We start from the raw sequence: 15,513 nt of genomic DNA, 5'->3' as shown, positions 1-15,513 counted from the left end.
AAGATGTTTTTAGGCAAAATGCCTGAAAGTAATGTGACTGGTAATGTGATTTAATGATTTATCACTTTTGACAAATAGGTGGTGCTTCTACAAAACGGATGTGGTGTGGTCAGAGTAAGGTGACAATGACACATGCAAAGTTTGGTGTGAATGTGCCAAAGCATACAGCCTCAGAGTCGTTTTGGCATCATCCCATCAAATTTGTTGATGCGGTATACAAAAACGGTTTAATCTATTGACACCAAATCCATAACTTTTTGCATGCAATGAGATGATTTGATTTTGGGGAAAATCAGACAAACGGTCAAGGAGGAGCCAGAAAAAGTACTTTTTTTAAAGAAAATCTAAATGGCGGACAGGAAGTTTGGACGACTATGAAAGATTGGTATCTATGTTCTCGCATTCCCCAAGGAATGTATTAACACCAGTTTCATTACAATAGGTTAATTTAATCAAAAGTCATTTTTTTTTTGTAACTTTTAACCACAAGATGGTTAAAAACTTAAAAACTGCCCCAAAACTTTTTGAGTACCGTCAGGGCATGGTGCTGAAGACACATACCAAGATTCGTATTGATATGCCAAGGCATTCGTAAAATAAAGCATTTTACAACAAAATTCAAAATGGTACAATGTGGTTGATATGGGAAACCGACGCCCAATATGGTTGATATGGGAAAATTGGGTATTGTTCCATTAAGCATGCTGCACCGAATCTAAAGAGACCAGTTTTGTGATTTCTGGCCAAACCGTTCAGAAGTTTTAAGCAAAAAAGCTCTTGACCATGGCGGCACTGCACTGAAACTGTCCAGGTACCCTCAAGTCATGGTTGTCATAATATACACCAAGTTTGGTCAGAATACATTAAAGCATTGCGGAGATATAGCCTCACGTTATTTGCCGTTCATTTGCGCTTTTTCTGAGAACTAATCAACTTGAATTCCATAACTTTTTGGTCTGAAGATGATCTGGTTCAATTTTCGTGCAAATCTAAGCAACGGCCTAGGAGTTAGACATTTTTTTGTTTTTTTTCTGAAAATTCAAAATGGCGGAAGAATTTCCATGACAGAAAATCGTATCGGCTTGAGAATTTTGTTTCTAGCCCTTACAGTTCAAAAGTTATTAGCTTAAACTAAGTGAAATTTTGGACAGTTGGTGGTGCTAAAGGGATTGAGTTAGAGACTCCAAATTTGCTATGGTGATAGATCCGACTGTCCTCTACCTGTGTGCCAAATTTCATAACTTTCCCGCAAGCGGTTCTATGGGCTACTATTGACTACCAGAGTGGAAGAAGTAACGATTACATTAGGTGCTTGGCCCCTAATTATCTGGCTACAATAAAAAATGAGTGCAATAAGTGATATTGTGATAGTCTTTTATATTCCATGTAAATTTACTGAAACAACCATACCCTTTTTCAATTCCCCATCCATGCTGTCAAGTGTTGAGAGCAGTTATATATTTCAGAAGGAGCACTACAAATATCAAAACACTGTTTTTATACTGGTGGATCTGGAATAGAAATACATTATTTTAGATAAACAGTTCAGGATCCAGAAGCACATGAACAGTTTACAGATCCAGCTATGTTCAGTTTATCTTAATATGCTGAAATACAGAAAGAACAGAAAATGCACACAGCTCTTAACTTACCTGCAGATTGTGGGCGTTGAGTGGCAACAAACGACAGTATCACACTACCAACTAAGAGATATGAGGCCAGAAGACCACATACCTGAAAAACAAACATCAGAAAAGCTTACAATATTATCAGTCTGACAGAACTACAAATATTTTATAGAGAGGTGAGCAGTTATGGAAATGAAAATGAGAACAACAGCACCAATCCTGCAAACATCCAGACAACTGTCTTTTACATACATTTTTATTTCACAAAAGAAGGACTTTTCCTTCATCACAAGTTTGATTGATTAGATGTAATAAAACTGATGAACATTCATTGAGATGAAGCCCTTACTGAGGCAGCAACCAGAACGGGGACTTCAAAAGACTTCAAAGCAGCTATAATGGATCCAGTGGAGATGAAGATGAATCCCAGTGTATCGAGCACAAACTCCTTGAAGAGCAAATGGAAAAACATTCTTCATCAGAACATCCATAATCACATACTGTTGTATACTAATATGATTATAATGTGGGTAGCACTTGACATGACAATGTGGGAAGAACTATGGAAAGTTGACATGTATGCTATACTTCCTATTAGTCATTTTAAACAGCACGTTTGATGATTATCTTCTAGTATAATTATTACACAAAGTTTTATGATCTGACATTAATTGGTCGCACATAATAGCAATGACAGGTTATGACAAAAAGGTGTTCATTTTTTTTTACTTTTTCTTTTATATACTCATTTATATACATGCTCAAATAAAATCTTGATTTCCCTGGTTGGGAAATACAGGGAAATCAAATAAAGGTAGCTAGTAACAGCTCATCTTAAAAAAAAAAAAAAGTCTAGTCAACTTTGCTTGTTTGTTGAAACGCATTAAATAATTACACCAGCCTAATCTAACATAATATAGTCCATGGACGTTATATGTGAACTATCTAGACAATTCACTATTAGGTAGATGTGAGCTTTAGGTAAGATTGGTGATATGAAATAGAGTAGCAGCACATATTATGTGGAGCAATACTCACGGCTATGAGCCAGTTCACAAATGATGCCCTTTTTTGAAGCCCAAAGACAGTCAGGAACAGGTAAAGGACAATTGTGACGGAGTAACCCAGCGTGACCCCTTCATAGAAACCGTACGCGTAAAAGCTGTTGTACCACGTCGAGCGAACGCACGCGAACGCTACCAGGAGAATCACCTGCACACACACATGAAACACTGTTTCCTCTCGCACCATAAAGATTCGCAGTCACAATTAAATGGACATTATAATTGTTGACAGATTTGATCATTCACAAAAATGAAACGCGACAAAGTTTTATGCTGTCATGTTACATGTTTCGGTTTGAAATACTTACGAGCTGAGCTATCTTCAGAATTCCTTGTTTTGATAGCAAGTAGTCCAAAAATAAAAACTCCATCATCGTTCGGTGGTTGATGTATCACTACACTTTAAACGAACAAAGCGCGCATGTGTAGTCAAGTGGCCAGGAAACAGCATCTGACGCGGTTAACTCGCGTTGCTCAATTTCACATCATGATTCACATGTCATACATGCTCGTAATATCTGAGAGCATGAAACACAATTCATTGGAACACAGTAATGACATAATATATGAGCTCAATAAGTATCTCATCACATTCCTGTTATAGTGAATACATATTTGTGTGGAGGTGGGCTGTATGGATTCACTTTTGTGAACTTCCTTTTCTGCTTTGCCAAATGTGAGCTGCTTTATTGTGTGTAACCGTAATAGCCTATAGTTTGACATTTGAAAATATAAAAGTTAAGTAAATGACTTAGATCCTGTTTCAAAGGACATATGTAATGACAACAGCTTGGTTTGAAAAACGGAAAAGGGAAATGTTTTGTGGAAACAGAGTTGTACATATGCTTCTTAAAATACAATGAGGCTCTCATAAAAAGTCAGTCAGGTAAGTCCAAACATTAGGTTTAAGCTAGGCTTAAGGCTAAAATGCATGTTTGAGCTGTTTTACCTGAAAGCAACTTGCACTGACATATCTTAAAATGTGTCACTGCCATTGTTTTGTCTCAAGCTGCCCTCAGTGATCAGGGTTTTTTTTAGGTTTTTTTTTAGGCACATTTTTAAAAGCTACTTAATTGTCCAAATTGAACCAAGGCGTAAGGCCTAATCCTGGTTTATAAGCCCTGTTTGTGAAACCAGGCCTAAATGTCTATTCATTCACAACCAGTCAATAAGCCTTATGATTTTACTCCATTCAATTAAAGTTAATAAAATATAAAGTAATATCCATATTAGTTATTAAAAAAAGATATCAAAACCTTTATTGTGCATTAGACAAAGCTTTGTATTTAGATTTTGATTGCAAATACATACAGAGCAAAGTTAATTTCTTACTTTTTTATATAAAAGACAATCATCAATATTACATTTTTTTCAAGTTTAGTCAATTCCTGAACAATATAAGGATGAGCCATGTTTTTAAAAATGTGATTAAAAACTACAATCTACCCATCACATTTTATTCATCTCCTCTGTGCCAAGATTTGTAACTGAAGAACGCACTACCAGCGTAACTCAGAGATACTAGGAATGCAAAAAACTAGAACAGAGAAAAAAAGAGAGGCAAGAATTAAAACTTGTAACAATTTTATGCAAAGTATATGAAAAACATGTAATTCACACAATCAAGAATGTAACCACATATTCTGGGCTGAGGAGACCAAGTGTGATCGCTTAAGAATTTAAAACTACTGAAAACCAGCCGAACACTGATATATTCCCCTCAATGTTATGTTGGTTACAGCCTTGCACACATCTAACAATAAAATGATTATTACCGTTGATGCTGCCCAGCAGTTAAAATCATGATGACCTTTGACCCCCTGATTGACCAGAGCTGCCTCAACAATAGCAGCCGAAGTGTACAATAAAGCTGCACTGCAGTTAAAAATGAGAACCTAAGAGAGCAGGGACAGAACTACAATTATTTGAGACAATTAGCACAATTTTGTTCCTTCAAAACCATGACACCATGTTGTTTTTGGAAGTCATTAAAATAATAAATTTAGACTTGTTTTTTTCTAAATCAAAATGTAGAACTATTTTCACATATCATGGCATCCTTTTTAATTTAATCACAACTTTGTAGAGATGAATCAACTAACTGTATAGAAGTGCACCCACCACTCTAGTCCAAGGAATGTGACGTATTTTTCCATTGGCCAGGTTGATGATGAAGAGGAAGAGGGTGAGAAGCCAATAGAAGACAGTCACAAACATCACCCATCCAAATGGGGAAAAGTGGAAATACTCTGTGCTTGCAATCAGTGCCCATACCAGCAGGCCCAAAATCTGAAGAACAGAAGAATTCCTGTTGCTTTGAATGACTTAATCCTCTGGAAAAACAAAAGGTTGTGGGACAGTGGTTCTCAACCTTTTTAAACCCCCCAGTGTCCATAACTGTATTTGAATGCCCCATGATTTTCCAATAATTTGTGATTTACTGGATAAGGATTAGGTTTTGTAGTTGTCCTTGTTGTTTAGGGTGTGAATTAAAATAAGAAATATCTTGATTTTAGTTGTTGTTAAATATCTCAATTTGTAGTAGTTTCTGTTCAGATGAACAGAAACACAAACAAGTACATAAATACACAGAAAAAAAACCTTAACAGAAAGTTACATCATTAAAGATATCACTTCACAGGCTATTTAAAACAAAAATGTGTATGCTAACAAGAAAGCCTATATTTTGATGAGCTGTGGCGAACCTATATTACATTTAAACTATAAAAGCAGAAGCCACTACTTTTTCAAAACTGGATTATTGGGTCATTTAAATCAACCAGCGATTAGCACATTCCATTTAAATACACAGCTCTATCACAATCTCACTTCCTCAGCAACAGCCTTATCTTACATTGAGACAGAAAGAGGAACATTCACACCGACTGCGACACACACACACACACACACACACACACACACACACACAAAATGAGTTTAAGAGAAGGCTGTAATTACGATGTAGGTTAGGCTTCTTCTCCTTAAAGATCACGTACATAAATCCCAAAATCTCTCCATATAAGTTGTTATGGGGATTTTGCAGCTCACATATGCAAGGCTATAGGCCTACATACAAAGTAGATGTCCGTATCTTTAAAAACTAAACAAGATTACACAGCCAGCCATGCAGTGTAGGCTCGAAGCCCTTCAGTCATTACTATTTCCTCCTGAATACAAAGGCAGGCGTTTTACAATGCACATTTGCCTTTAATGTGATCATCTAAAACCAACATGCAACCAATTGTTGACAACCTGAATCACTGATTTTAATGGGATAGTTCACCCAAAAATAATTTACTCACCCTCATGTTGTTCCAAACCTCTTGAACACAAAAGAAGATATTTTAAAGAATGTTGTTAACCAGACAACATTGAATTCCATAGTAGGAAAAAAATACGTCTGGTTACCAACATTCTTCAAATTTTCTTATTTTGTGTTCAACGGAAGAAAGAAACTCATACAGATTTGGAACAACATGATAGTGAGTAAATGATGACAAAATTGTCATTTTTGGGTGAAGTATCACTTAAAGGTGAGTGAATTACACCGTGAAAATAATCAAGTTTAACATAGTACAATTTATAAAATCACGAACAACTTTGAATGAACGGCTTATGATAACTGCTGCATAACTTCGTTTTGGATAGGAGAATAGCCTACATTCGGTTGCTTAGCAACCACGCAGTCGAGCGCACGTAATGAATGGCTCTATTCTGCTCGCGCAGATTCCAGTGAAAAAGCAAAAAGGTAAGAGAACAGAACAGACAACCCGTATAAGTTTCTCTCAAAACTGGCACAAATTCTTTCTGACAAGTCTGTTGGATATGTTCATCAACTGCCCATTTTAGTCGTTTTAATAAAGTTCGAGTCGAGTTTTAAAGCCATAGTAAAGTTTACTCACAACTTCAACAAGGATGAGGTACTTCGGCACGCGCAGCATGGACTCTTTGTCGTACCACGGGGTCTCTGTGCTTGAATTCCCGCATTCCAGGTAAGGACTACTCGCGGTGGTTATTACAGGTCGAGAGTTTGGATCCTCCGCCATGAATGCGACCCAAAATCGTTCTGCTCCTCCACTCCAAAAAAAGTTGTTTTCTTCTTCTGCGTACAGGTGTAGGCTATACGAGCCAAAGGCCAAAGAACATCCGATAAATATGTAACGTTAGTCTGTTTTTTTAATGCCAGTACCAGGCACAGAGGATGACGAGTCCATATACTTTTCATAAATAGTAGCTCCACTGAAAACCATCAAAAATGTTTATTTGCATTCTGAGGTTGCAGCAGAAAAGACTCCTCCCACCGACCACCCCAATCTTTAACAACCACAGTTAACTTCCTCCAGAAATACACCTGACCAGGTTAGATATTGCATTTCCTGAAGGAAAAAATCAGACCGTTCGATGCAGCAAAAGAATAAAGTCAATATTTTCATGAAATTATAAATTATTAAAAGAAAGAGAAAGGGGCCCAGAGTTATCATTTTCCGCTGCCATTAGAAATAAAATATTTGATGTGAGTCATAATAAATGGCACGCGTGCATTCATTAATAATGACTCGCATAATAATGAATGCAGAAAATTATAAGGGCAAAATAAGGGTTTCCACTAGATGGAGCCACGGTCAAATGAAACCTTTTTAGACACAGCTCTACTGCAAAATTAATAGCTAGGCTACCCAACATAAACAGACACAAAATCATAAATAAATAAAAAGAGAGGATTTTAAAGAGTCTAAAAGCTCTGGTGCGATTTTTAAAATAATATTTTTAAAAGACAATATATACATAATACAAAAGTATAATACCTTTCAAGAGTTGAGGATCAGTAAGATTATTTGAAAGAAATTAATAATATTATTCAGCAAGGATGCATTTAATTGATCGAAAGTGAACGTAAAGACATTTATAGTGTTAAAAAAATGATATTGTAGTCTGAAAAAAGGTATCACAGTTTCCACAAAAATATTAAGCAGCTCAACTGTTTTCAACATTGATAATTATTAGAAATATTGAGCATATTATAATGATTTCTGTAGAATGTGACACAGAAGACTGGAGTAAGGATGCTGAAAATTCAGCTTTGCCATCACAGAAATAAATTACATTTGAAATTATATTTAATAGAAACAGTTACTGTATTTCTCACAATATTACTGTTTTTACTGTATTTTGATCAAGTAAATGCAGCCTTGGTGAGTATAAGAGACTTAAGAGAAAAAAGAGAAATATAAGAAAACAAGAAAATATTCGTACTACCCCCAAACCTTTAAACGATGGTCTGTATAATGTATTATAAGAGGTAGTATAATAATAATAATAATAATAATAAACGATTGCTTACATGGCTTTGATGTTTTTGATGCAATTGAAAATTTTGTCATTTTTAATGTTTAGAGCTGTTTTAAGGTTCCTCTTAGGTTGGTGTCAAAACAATGAGAGGAAAATCCAAATCTAGCAAAATGAGATCCTTTTGTGTTGTTTTTTACTTTAAATATGGACCCAATAAATGCACACGGTTCTATGAACGATCTTAACATCTCCATTAAAACATAGTTTCTCTGTGCATATCTGCAGTTTTAATGATTGACATCATTTTCAGAAAATATATTTTCTCTACTGTCACAGATAAAGTATTAATCCATTAATGTTCAGATTCATAACCCATATTATTCTGACACACACTCATTACTCAGTCAAATACTCTGTGCGTGTTTGTTGTATCAAATTTAATATTCCTTTTTGCGTGCTCTTCGCTGCCTTGAAGGCAGATTAATGAGAAGAAGTCTAATTGGCTGAAATTGGATTGATAAGTGGCTGTCGCAAATTTGCATAGAGAAAGTTATGAATTTTAATCTGTTTATTTTTTTCTTTAAGTGGATGTGTGTGATGGAGCTGCTGCTGAATGCTCGTTTAACAGGGGGAAAACAACTCAGCAGATAGACGTCGGAAAGGAATGAGTGTGGGAGACATGGAGAGAGAAAGAGGAGGACAGAGGAAAGAGAAAAAGTTATAGGAGATTCAGTTTTTGAAGCCACCTATCTGGTTTGCAGGCTTCTGTACCGAAACATTCACAGATGAAACCAATTTATACAAAGCAAGTGGGCGCATGGATGACGTTAACAAAGACTGCATTGATATTTTTCACTCCAACGAGCATGAAGAGCTCTATACGTTTAAAGAACACCAAAGGAATAGTTTAGAAGAACTAAAAATCATGTGCCGTGTGCAGTAAGCCCGTGTTTGTGTGAGGTTACCCACATAAAACAGAGAGTCATGTCCTTACAGGCCCCTCTCCCACCTGTGCTCAGACAACAAAGAAGAAAAGATTTAAAGAAAAAGATTTAGCGTCTTTGAGTGGATCTGAGAGTAAGAAAATTAGTCTTTCTCTATGATATAAAATAGAGAGAGAGAGAGGGTCTAAACTCAAACATGTCTAAACACACTCCCTATGTGAAACATATTGCACAGAAGGCCCTCAGTGAAAGAATAAATACATCAGAACTGGCCTTGACATTCAAAGCTGAAGAAAGAATGAATGCTGGTCTGATTATTGTTTTATTACTCATTACTGCATTAAGGTCATACTTGACGTAAGCAAGCTCAATAATGAATTCTTAAGTGGCCTCAAAAACTGATTTATCCATAACAAGTCAATTGTTACGATGCTAGTGAGCGCACAATGAAGGAGAGTCCTAAACAAAACATATTTTATTAAAGAACAGACTAGGAACATGCAGGAGATCGCAGGATTAATAATTATATAAACAACCAAAGCAACATAAGAGAACCTACAAGGGAAGGAACTGAACAGGGAGAGCTGTACAACTCTAGTGTATGTTATTTTGACATACGCATAATGCTAAGCTGACTGTTATAGTTTATTGTATTGTTTTTATTTTTGTTTGTGCAATTTTTTATATTTTTTCCAACAGCCCAAGTATACAGGCCTATAGAATGGTATGTAAAACAAATTCATAAGGAATTTTGTTTTTAATAATAAATCTGCTTCATTGCGTATTCCTTTTTTAAAGTTATTATCATTGCAGAAATACATACAGAAACTGTACAAAAATACACACATCGACCAAAAAACAAACAAAAACAAAATACAGATAAACAACAATATAAGAACAGACGAGGAGAGAGAGGGGAAAAAATAAGGATAAAGAAAGAAAAGAAAAGAAAAGAAAGACCTTATCATTTACAGTTTTTCTCAATTGTTTACACACAAATACTGGTACTTGAGACACAATGACCACAACATGTACAGTGCTATGCATAAGTTTAGACACCCATGCTAAAGTTGACTAAAAAGAGGAATAAAAAAATCATCTTTTGGAAATTGAACTTACAGTTTTTTTGGATTGCTTAAGCACGATTTTCAAAACAGGGCCCGTGTTTTCAAAACACTACACACAATTAGCACAACCACACACCCAATTAGCAAAACACTACAGATCCTTTGCATAATTAAACACTCTTGTAAAAACTATACACTTCTGTTTAAAAACCACACTTTGTTACCATATGAAACACACACGTTTCACATTACTATACTCTGTTTGCACGAGTTACACTCTGCTGTGATAAACCTAACACACTTTTAGCACTTCTACTTCCCTATGATTAGAGTAGGCTACCATCAACAAAGTACAAATATAATGTAAATTCACCAAACACTACACAAGACCAATGCTGCAGACTGAAGAAACTCATTTATTTCTCAACACGCCCAAAATGTTGACATGGAGATTCATAATACTGTAACAAAATGTCACTTTACGTATTGTACCGTAAGTTTACTGTTACAGTTTTTCTCAATTGTTTACACACATTTTCTGAAAGCATGCCTCATATTCTCAAAACTCTACACACAAATCCAAAAACACACACACAATGGGCAAAACCCCTCAATGCTCCTGCAAAATGAAACTTTACATTCAAAACAATGTTATTTCTTCTCAAAATGGTATTTTGTTTTCAAATGACACACACAAACCATCATATGAATAGACATTTATAAGAACCATTTGAACACTGATGTGCTCAATGTAAAACACTATGATGAATGGAAAACACTTCTTCTCCATTCATCATAATGATTTAGGCCTTTTTTTGTTCAGTGTTACACTTACTACAGATAGTACATACTTACAGTAAGTGTGTTGTAAAATATCTGAGAATATTGTTTTTATACTCAGAACACACAAATACACGGGAACGAATATATTTTATTTTTCCCACAAAAACAATGTACACAGTGTACATCCCAACCAACACAAAGTAGGACATACAGTGGTCTACATACAAAACAACAGAAGAATTTACTGTATACAGTTACAGTAATAAAAAAAATAAAAAAACACTATGCTGCATCCTCTCTTCTGTTGCGGTATGGCCACAGCACCTCATCCACATCACAAGCAATGTTTTCCCTGGCCAAGCAGCGGGGGAAATATCGCCTAGCATGGCGATTCCAGCCATGAAAAGCATCAGCTGCTATATCTCCACATGCGTCCTCCATAGCTTGGAGAAGAGGTATACGCGTTTGTGGATTTCGGTCATAAACTTTCCATCTCCAGGCAGAAAAAAATTCCTCAATAGGATTGAGGAATGGAGAATATGGAGGGAGATAAACAACTAAAAAGCGTGGGTGGGCAGTGAACCAGTTACGAACCAGAGCAGCCCTGTGGAAACTTACGTTGTCCCAAATGACAACGTACCTGAGCTGCTCTGGGCCATCTACCTGATCTGGTGGAATGAGTGTGTTGTGTAGGGTGTCCAGGAATGTGATCAGATGGGCGGTGTTGTAGGGGCCAAGGGTAGCATGGTGATGGATGACGCCGTGATGGGTAATCGCTGCACACATTGTGATGTTCCCTCCGCGCTGGCCAGGGACTTCAACAATGGCACGCTGGCCGATTATATTCCTTCCCCTCTTTCGTCTTTTTGTGAGGTTGAACCCAACCTCATCAATGAAGATGAACTGGTGCTCCACTGCAGCCACCTCTAGCTCAAGGACTCTCTGAAACACACATGACAATATCAGAAATAGACATGGAGTGGTCACTATTGTGAAGCACAATCATTATGATTACAATATTGAAATATGTATAATTTACTGTATACAGTGTTGGGAGTATGCATCAATTGTGGGACTCACTTGCACATAGTTATATCGCAATTCTTTGACTCTTTCTGAATTGCGTTCAAATGGCACCCTGTAGACCTGCTTCATCCTGAGATGATTTCTGCGCAAGACACGGTCCAGTGTTGATAAGCTTACCCTATCAATATTTTGAAATATGTCATTGTTTTATATTATCTTTCTTTGTATTTGCCGTAATGTTATGGCGTTGTTTTCTAGGACCATGTTACAGTAATGATTTGAGTTTCCTGTTCAGGAGACAGAACACGTTCCCGACCGCCTTGTGTTGGTAATCTTTCAGTTCTGCCAAACAAATAGTAAAATACTGTAAATACAAAGTAGGTATACATTTCCTATATACATGAAGCATACTTTACAGTATTTTTACAGTCCTACAGAACAGTCCACAGGCAATACTGTACTACTGTACTCATTGAGTACTGTATTGATATGTAGTACTGCAATTTTCTAGTGAGAGTAGATTTCTTACCTATTCTCATTTCGGAAAGTCCGGATGATGGATGCCACAGTGTACCTGCTCAAATTTGGCTGTACTCTTTGCCCAGCCTCCCTCATCGTTAGACCATGGTTGACCACATGATCAACCAAAGTGGCTCGGATCTCATCAGAGATTACGGTCCTTGGCCGTCCTCGTCCTCGTCCTCCTCCTCCTCGTCCTCCTCCTCCTCCTCCTCGTCCTCGTCCTCCTCCTCCTCGTCCTCCTCCTCCTCCTCGTCCTCCTCGTCCTCCTCCTCCTCCTCCTCGTCCTCCTCCTCCTCCTCCTCCTCCTCCTCCTCCTCCTCTCACTCCTCTGGCTCTGCCTCTGTTTCCAATGTTGGCATCCATTGCTCCATTGAAGAGCTCACCTGTTGCCCTTTTATGCTAAAGCTCTGATTGCTAATTGTAAAACTGTGTGACAGGTGTTTGCCCATGTGAAGAGTCAGTGTGCATATTTGAATAGCAGTGTGTTCCTTGTGAAAACAAGAAATTTTCCGCATGAAAATTGTGCCTAAAGCAGAGAATTGTGTGTAGTGTTTTGAAAAAAGTGTGTTTTAGAACTGCAGTTTGAGTGTAAAGCAGGAATTGTGCTTGTAGTTTAGCAGAATTGGCTCAGGGGGTTGGTGAATGAGTTACATGTTGTGGTCATTGTGTCTCAAGTACCAGAAAATGTGTGTAAACAATCGAGAAAAACTGTAAAAAAAAAAAAAAAAAAAAAAACTAGACATTGTCTCTTCGCCTAGCTGGATCTGGCCAAAGAATTTCATCAACATCGCAGGCAATGTTGTCATTAGCAAGACACCTTGGAAAGAAACGTCTTGAATGACGAATCCATCCTTGCATTGCTGCTACCTCCATCTGGTCACAGGCCTCCTCCATGGCTTGGATGAGGGGTACCTCAGCCTGGAGACGGAGATCATATACCTTCCACCGCCATGCCGAGAAAAACTCTTCTATAGGGTTGAGGAATGGAGAGTATGGTGGAAGATATAGGATGGTGAAATGTGGATGTTGCTGAAACCAGTTCTGAACCAGAGCAGAGTGGTGGAAAGACACATTGGCCCAGACAACAATGTATTGCATATGATCGATTTGATTTGCTGCTGTTATGTTGTGCAATTGGTCCAAGAATGTAAGTATGAGTGCTGTGTTGTAAGGGCCCATTATGGGCATGGCGGTGGAGGACCCCATTCTGTGTAATGGCTGCAGAGAGTGTTTTATTACCCCCACGTTGCCCTGGGACATTGACTATAGCCCTGTGGCCAATGATGTTTCTTCCCCTCCTTCGTGTTCTCGTCAGGTAGAACCCAGCCTCATCTACGTAAATGAACTCATGCTGGATCTCTTCTCCATCCATTCGTAAAACTCTCTGAAGAACAGTGTCAGGCAAAATTGTGTAGTTCAGTGTAGATCTAGTATACATATTACAGTACAGTAAAAGATTATGAGACAGTATGCAAGATCACACTGCTAAAGTGAATACATACCTCTGCATAATCATGCCGCAGTCGTTTCACCCTTTCGGAATTGCGCTCGAAAGGCACTCGATAAATTTGCTTCATTTGAATATGTTTTTTTTTTAGGATGCGTGCCAGTGTTGATGTTGAGACCTGATGGATATCGTTGAAACTGGCATGGTTATTGACAATGTTAGCTTGGAGCTGATTGAGTGTTATAGCATTGTTGGCCAAAACCATGTTTACTCTCTCTCTCTCTTGCTGTTCTGACTGTGAACATAGGAGGCCTTCCCCCTTGTCGTTCCTGACCCTCAATCCTATGTAGAAAAAAAAAACAGTATACAATAGTACAGTAATTTCACAGGAAAAGGTAACAGAAGTGCTGATAGTGCATAGAATACAGTACTGTAAGCAGTTACTGAAACCGTGCAGATGTTTTTGATATGATGATATTTTTACAATACCTATTTTCCAGTCGAAATGTTCTTATCACACTTGCCACTGTGTATCGGCTTAGATTTGGCTGTACTCGCAGTCCAGCCTCCCTCAGCGTCAGGCCGTGGTTGACGACGTGGTCAACCAGTGTTGCGCGGATCTCATTTGTCAGATTCGGTCCTCTTTGAGCACCTTCTTGTCTTCCTCTTCCTCTTCCTCTACCTCCATGGCCTCCATCTCTTCCTCTGTTGATTCCTCTTCCTCCTCTTCCTCCTCCTCGTCCTCCTCCTCCTCGTCCTCCTCCTCGTCCTCCTCCTCCTCCTCGTCCTCGTCCTCCTCCTCGTCCTCCTCCTCCTCCTCGTCCTCCTCCTCATCCTCCTCCTCCTCCTCCTCCTCCTCCTCGTCTTACTCTTTCTCTGACTCTTTCCATTGTGCTTGAAGACCGATGAACTCACCTGCTGCTTTTTATAGTGCTTATACACCTGATTGGTGTGTCTACAATTAAGCAAACAAGTGTTTGCACACCTGATGACTGTGTTGAACCAATTGGTTGGACGGTGCGGTAATTTGACAGTCAGTGCTTTGGTATTGCAAGGAAGTGACTTCATGATAGATTTTTGTGTGTAATGTATGTTAAGTGTGTTTAGTGTTTTGCAAATCACTGTGTGTAGAGTTTTGCAACAAGTGTGAGGTTGACAATGTGCTTATAGTTGTGCAAATATGGGCTGATGTTTTGCTTCTTGAGTGTAAGGTTTTGCTAATAGTGTACTACTTTTAATTTTAGTGTGTAAGCAATCCAAAAAAACTGTAATGCCTAAATTAAAAAAATTAGGAAAAATCCAACTTTTAAGGACCCCAATTTTCTTTGTGAATGAATAATGTTTCGTAAATAAATAAATGTTCTTCCTTAAAATACAGGGTGCATAAGTCTGGACACCCCTATGTTAAATTCCCATAGAGGCAGGCAGATTTTTATTTTTAAAGGCCAGTTACTTCATGGATCCAGGATAATATGCATCCTGATAAAGTTCCCTTGGCCTTTGGAATTAAAATAGCCCCACATCATCACATAGCCTTCACCATACCTAGAGATTGGCATGGTTTTATTTCAGTTAGCCTAATAGCTGGTTTGATTACTTCATGCCAATCTCTAGGTATGGTGAAGGCTATGTGATGATGTGGGGCTATTTTAATTCCAAAGGCCAAGGGAACTTTATCAGGATGCATAGTATCCTGGATCCATGAAGTAACTGGCCTTTAAAAATAAAAATCTGCCTGCCTCT

The 15,513-nt window shown here is 37.8% G+C and overlaps 2 protein-coding genes across 2 annotated transcripts; both read right to left on the bottom strand.

Annotated features, from left to right (window-relative positions):
- Window positions 1-1,357: 1,357 nt before the first annotated feature.
- Window positions 1,358-3,572, bottom strand: LOC309511834 (CKLF-like MARVEL transmembrane domain-containing protein 7). The gene is made up of 5 exons (XM_082187160.1): window positions 3,001-3,572; window positions 2,667-2,840; window positions 1,978-2,076; window positions 1,653-1,734; window positions 1,358-1,511 (listed from the first exon to the last, which is right to left on the bottom strand). The coding sequence occupies exons 1-5, from the start codon at window positions 3,064-3,066 to the stop codon at window positions 1,498-1,500; spliced, it is 435 nt and encodes a 144-aa protein (XP_082043286.1). The 5' UTR covers window positions 3,067-3,572; the 3' UTR covers window positions 1,358-1,497.
- A 45-nt stretch (window positions 3,573-3,617) lies between these two features.
- Window positions 3,618-7,015, bottom strand: LOC309511833 (MARVEL domain-containing protein 1-like). The gene is made up of 4 exons (XM_082187159.1): window positions 6,595-7,015; window positions 4,814-4,981; window positions 4,468-4,587; window positions 3,618-4,229 (listed from the first exon to the last, which is right to left on the bottom strand). Exons 1-4 carry the CDS (start codon window positions 6,736-6,738, stop codon window positions 4,149-4,151), a joined length of 513 nt encoding a protein of 170 aa, XP_082043285.1. The 5' UTR covers window positions 6,739-7,015; the 3' UTR covers window positions 3,618-4,148.
- Window positions 7,016-15,513: the final 8,498 nt, after the last annotated feature.

The sequence above is a fragment of the Leuciscus leuciscus genome (assembly GCF_965113295.1).
Source record: "Leuciscus leuciscus genome assembly, chromosome: 12".
Taxonomy (NCBI): domain Eukaryota; kingdom Metazoa; phylum Chordata; class Actinopteri; order Cypriniformes; family Leuciscidae; genus Leuciscus; species Leuciscus leuciscus.
Note: the sequence above shows the minus strand (reverse complement) of the source record. Positions and strands in the feature narration are given on the sequence as shown.

Coding starts and splice junctions, on each gene's coding strand:
- LOC309511834 (XM_082187160.1), bottom strand. CDS start 3,066: ATGATGGAGTTTTTATTTTTGGACTACTTGCTATCAAAACAAGGAATT. Junction 2,841..3,000: donor TTCTGAAGATAGCTCAGCTC/GTAAGTATTTCA, acceptor GTGTGTGTGCAG/GTGATTCTCCTGGTAGCGTT. Junction 2,077..2,666: donor TTGTGAACTGGCTCATAGCC/GTGAGTATTGCT, acceptor TTGCTCTTCAAG/GAGTTTGTGCTCGATACACT.
- LOC309511833 (XM_082187159.1), bottom strand. CDS start 6,738: ATGGCGGAGGATCCAAACTCTCGACCTGTAATAACCACCGCGAGTAGT. Junction 4,982..6,594: donor ACCTCATCCTTGTTGAAGTT/GTGAGTAAACTT, acceptor TCTGTTCTTCAG/ATTTTGGGCCTGCTGGTATG. Junction 4,588..4,813: donor ACATTCCTTGGACTAGAGTG/GTGGGTGCACTT, acceptor CTGCTCTCTTAG/GTTCTCATTTTTAACTGCAG.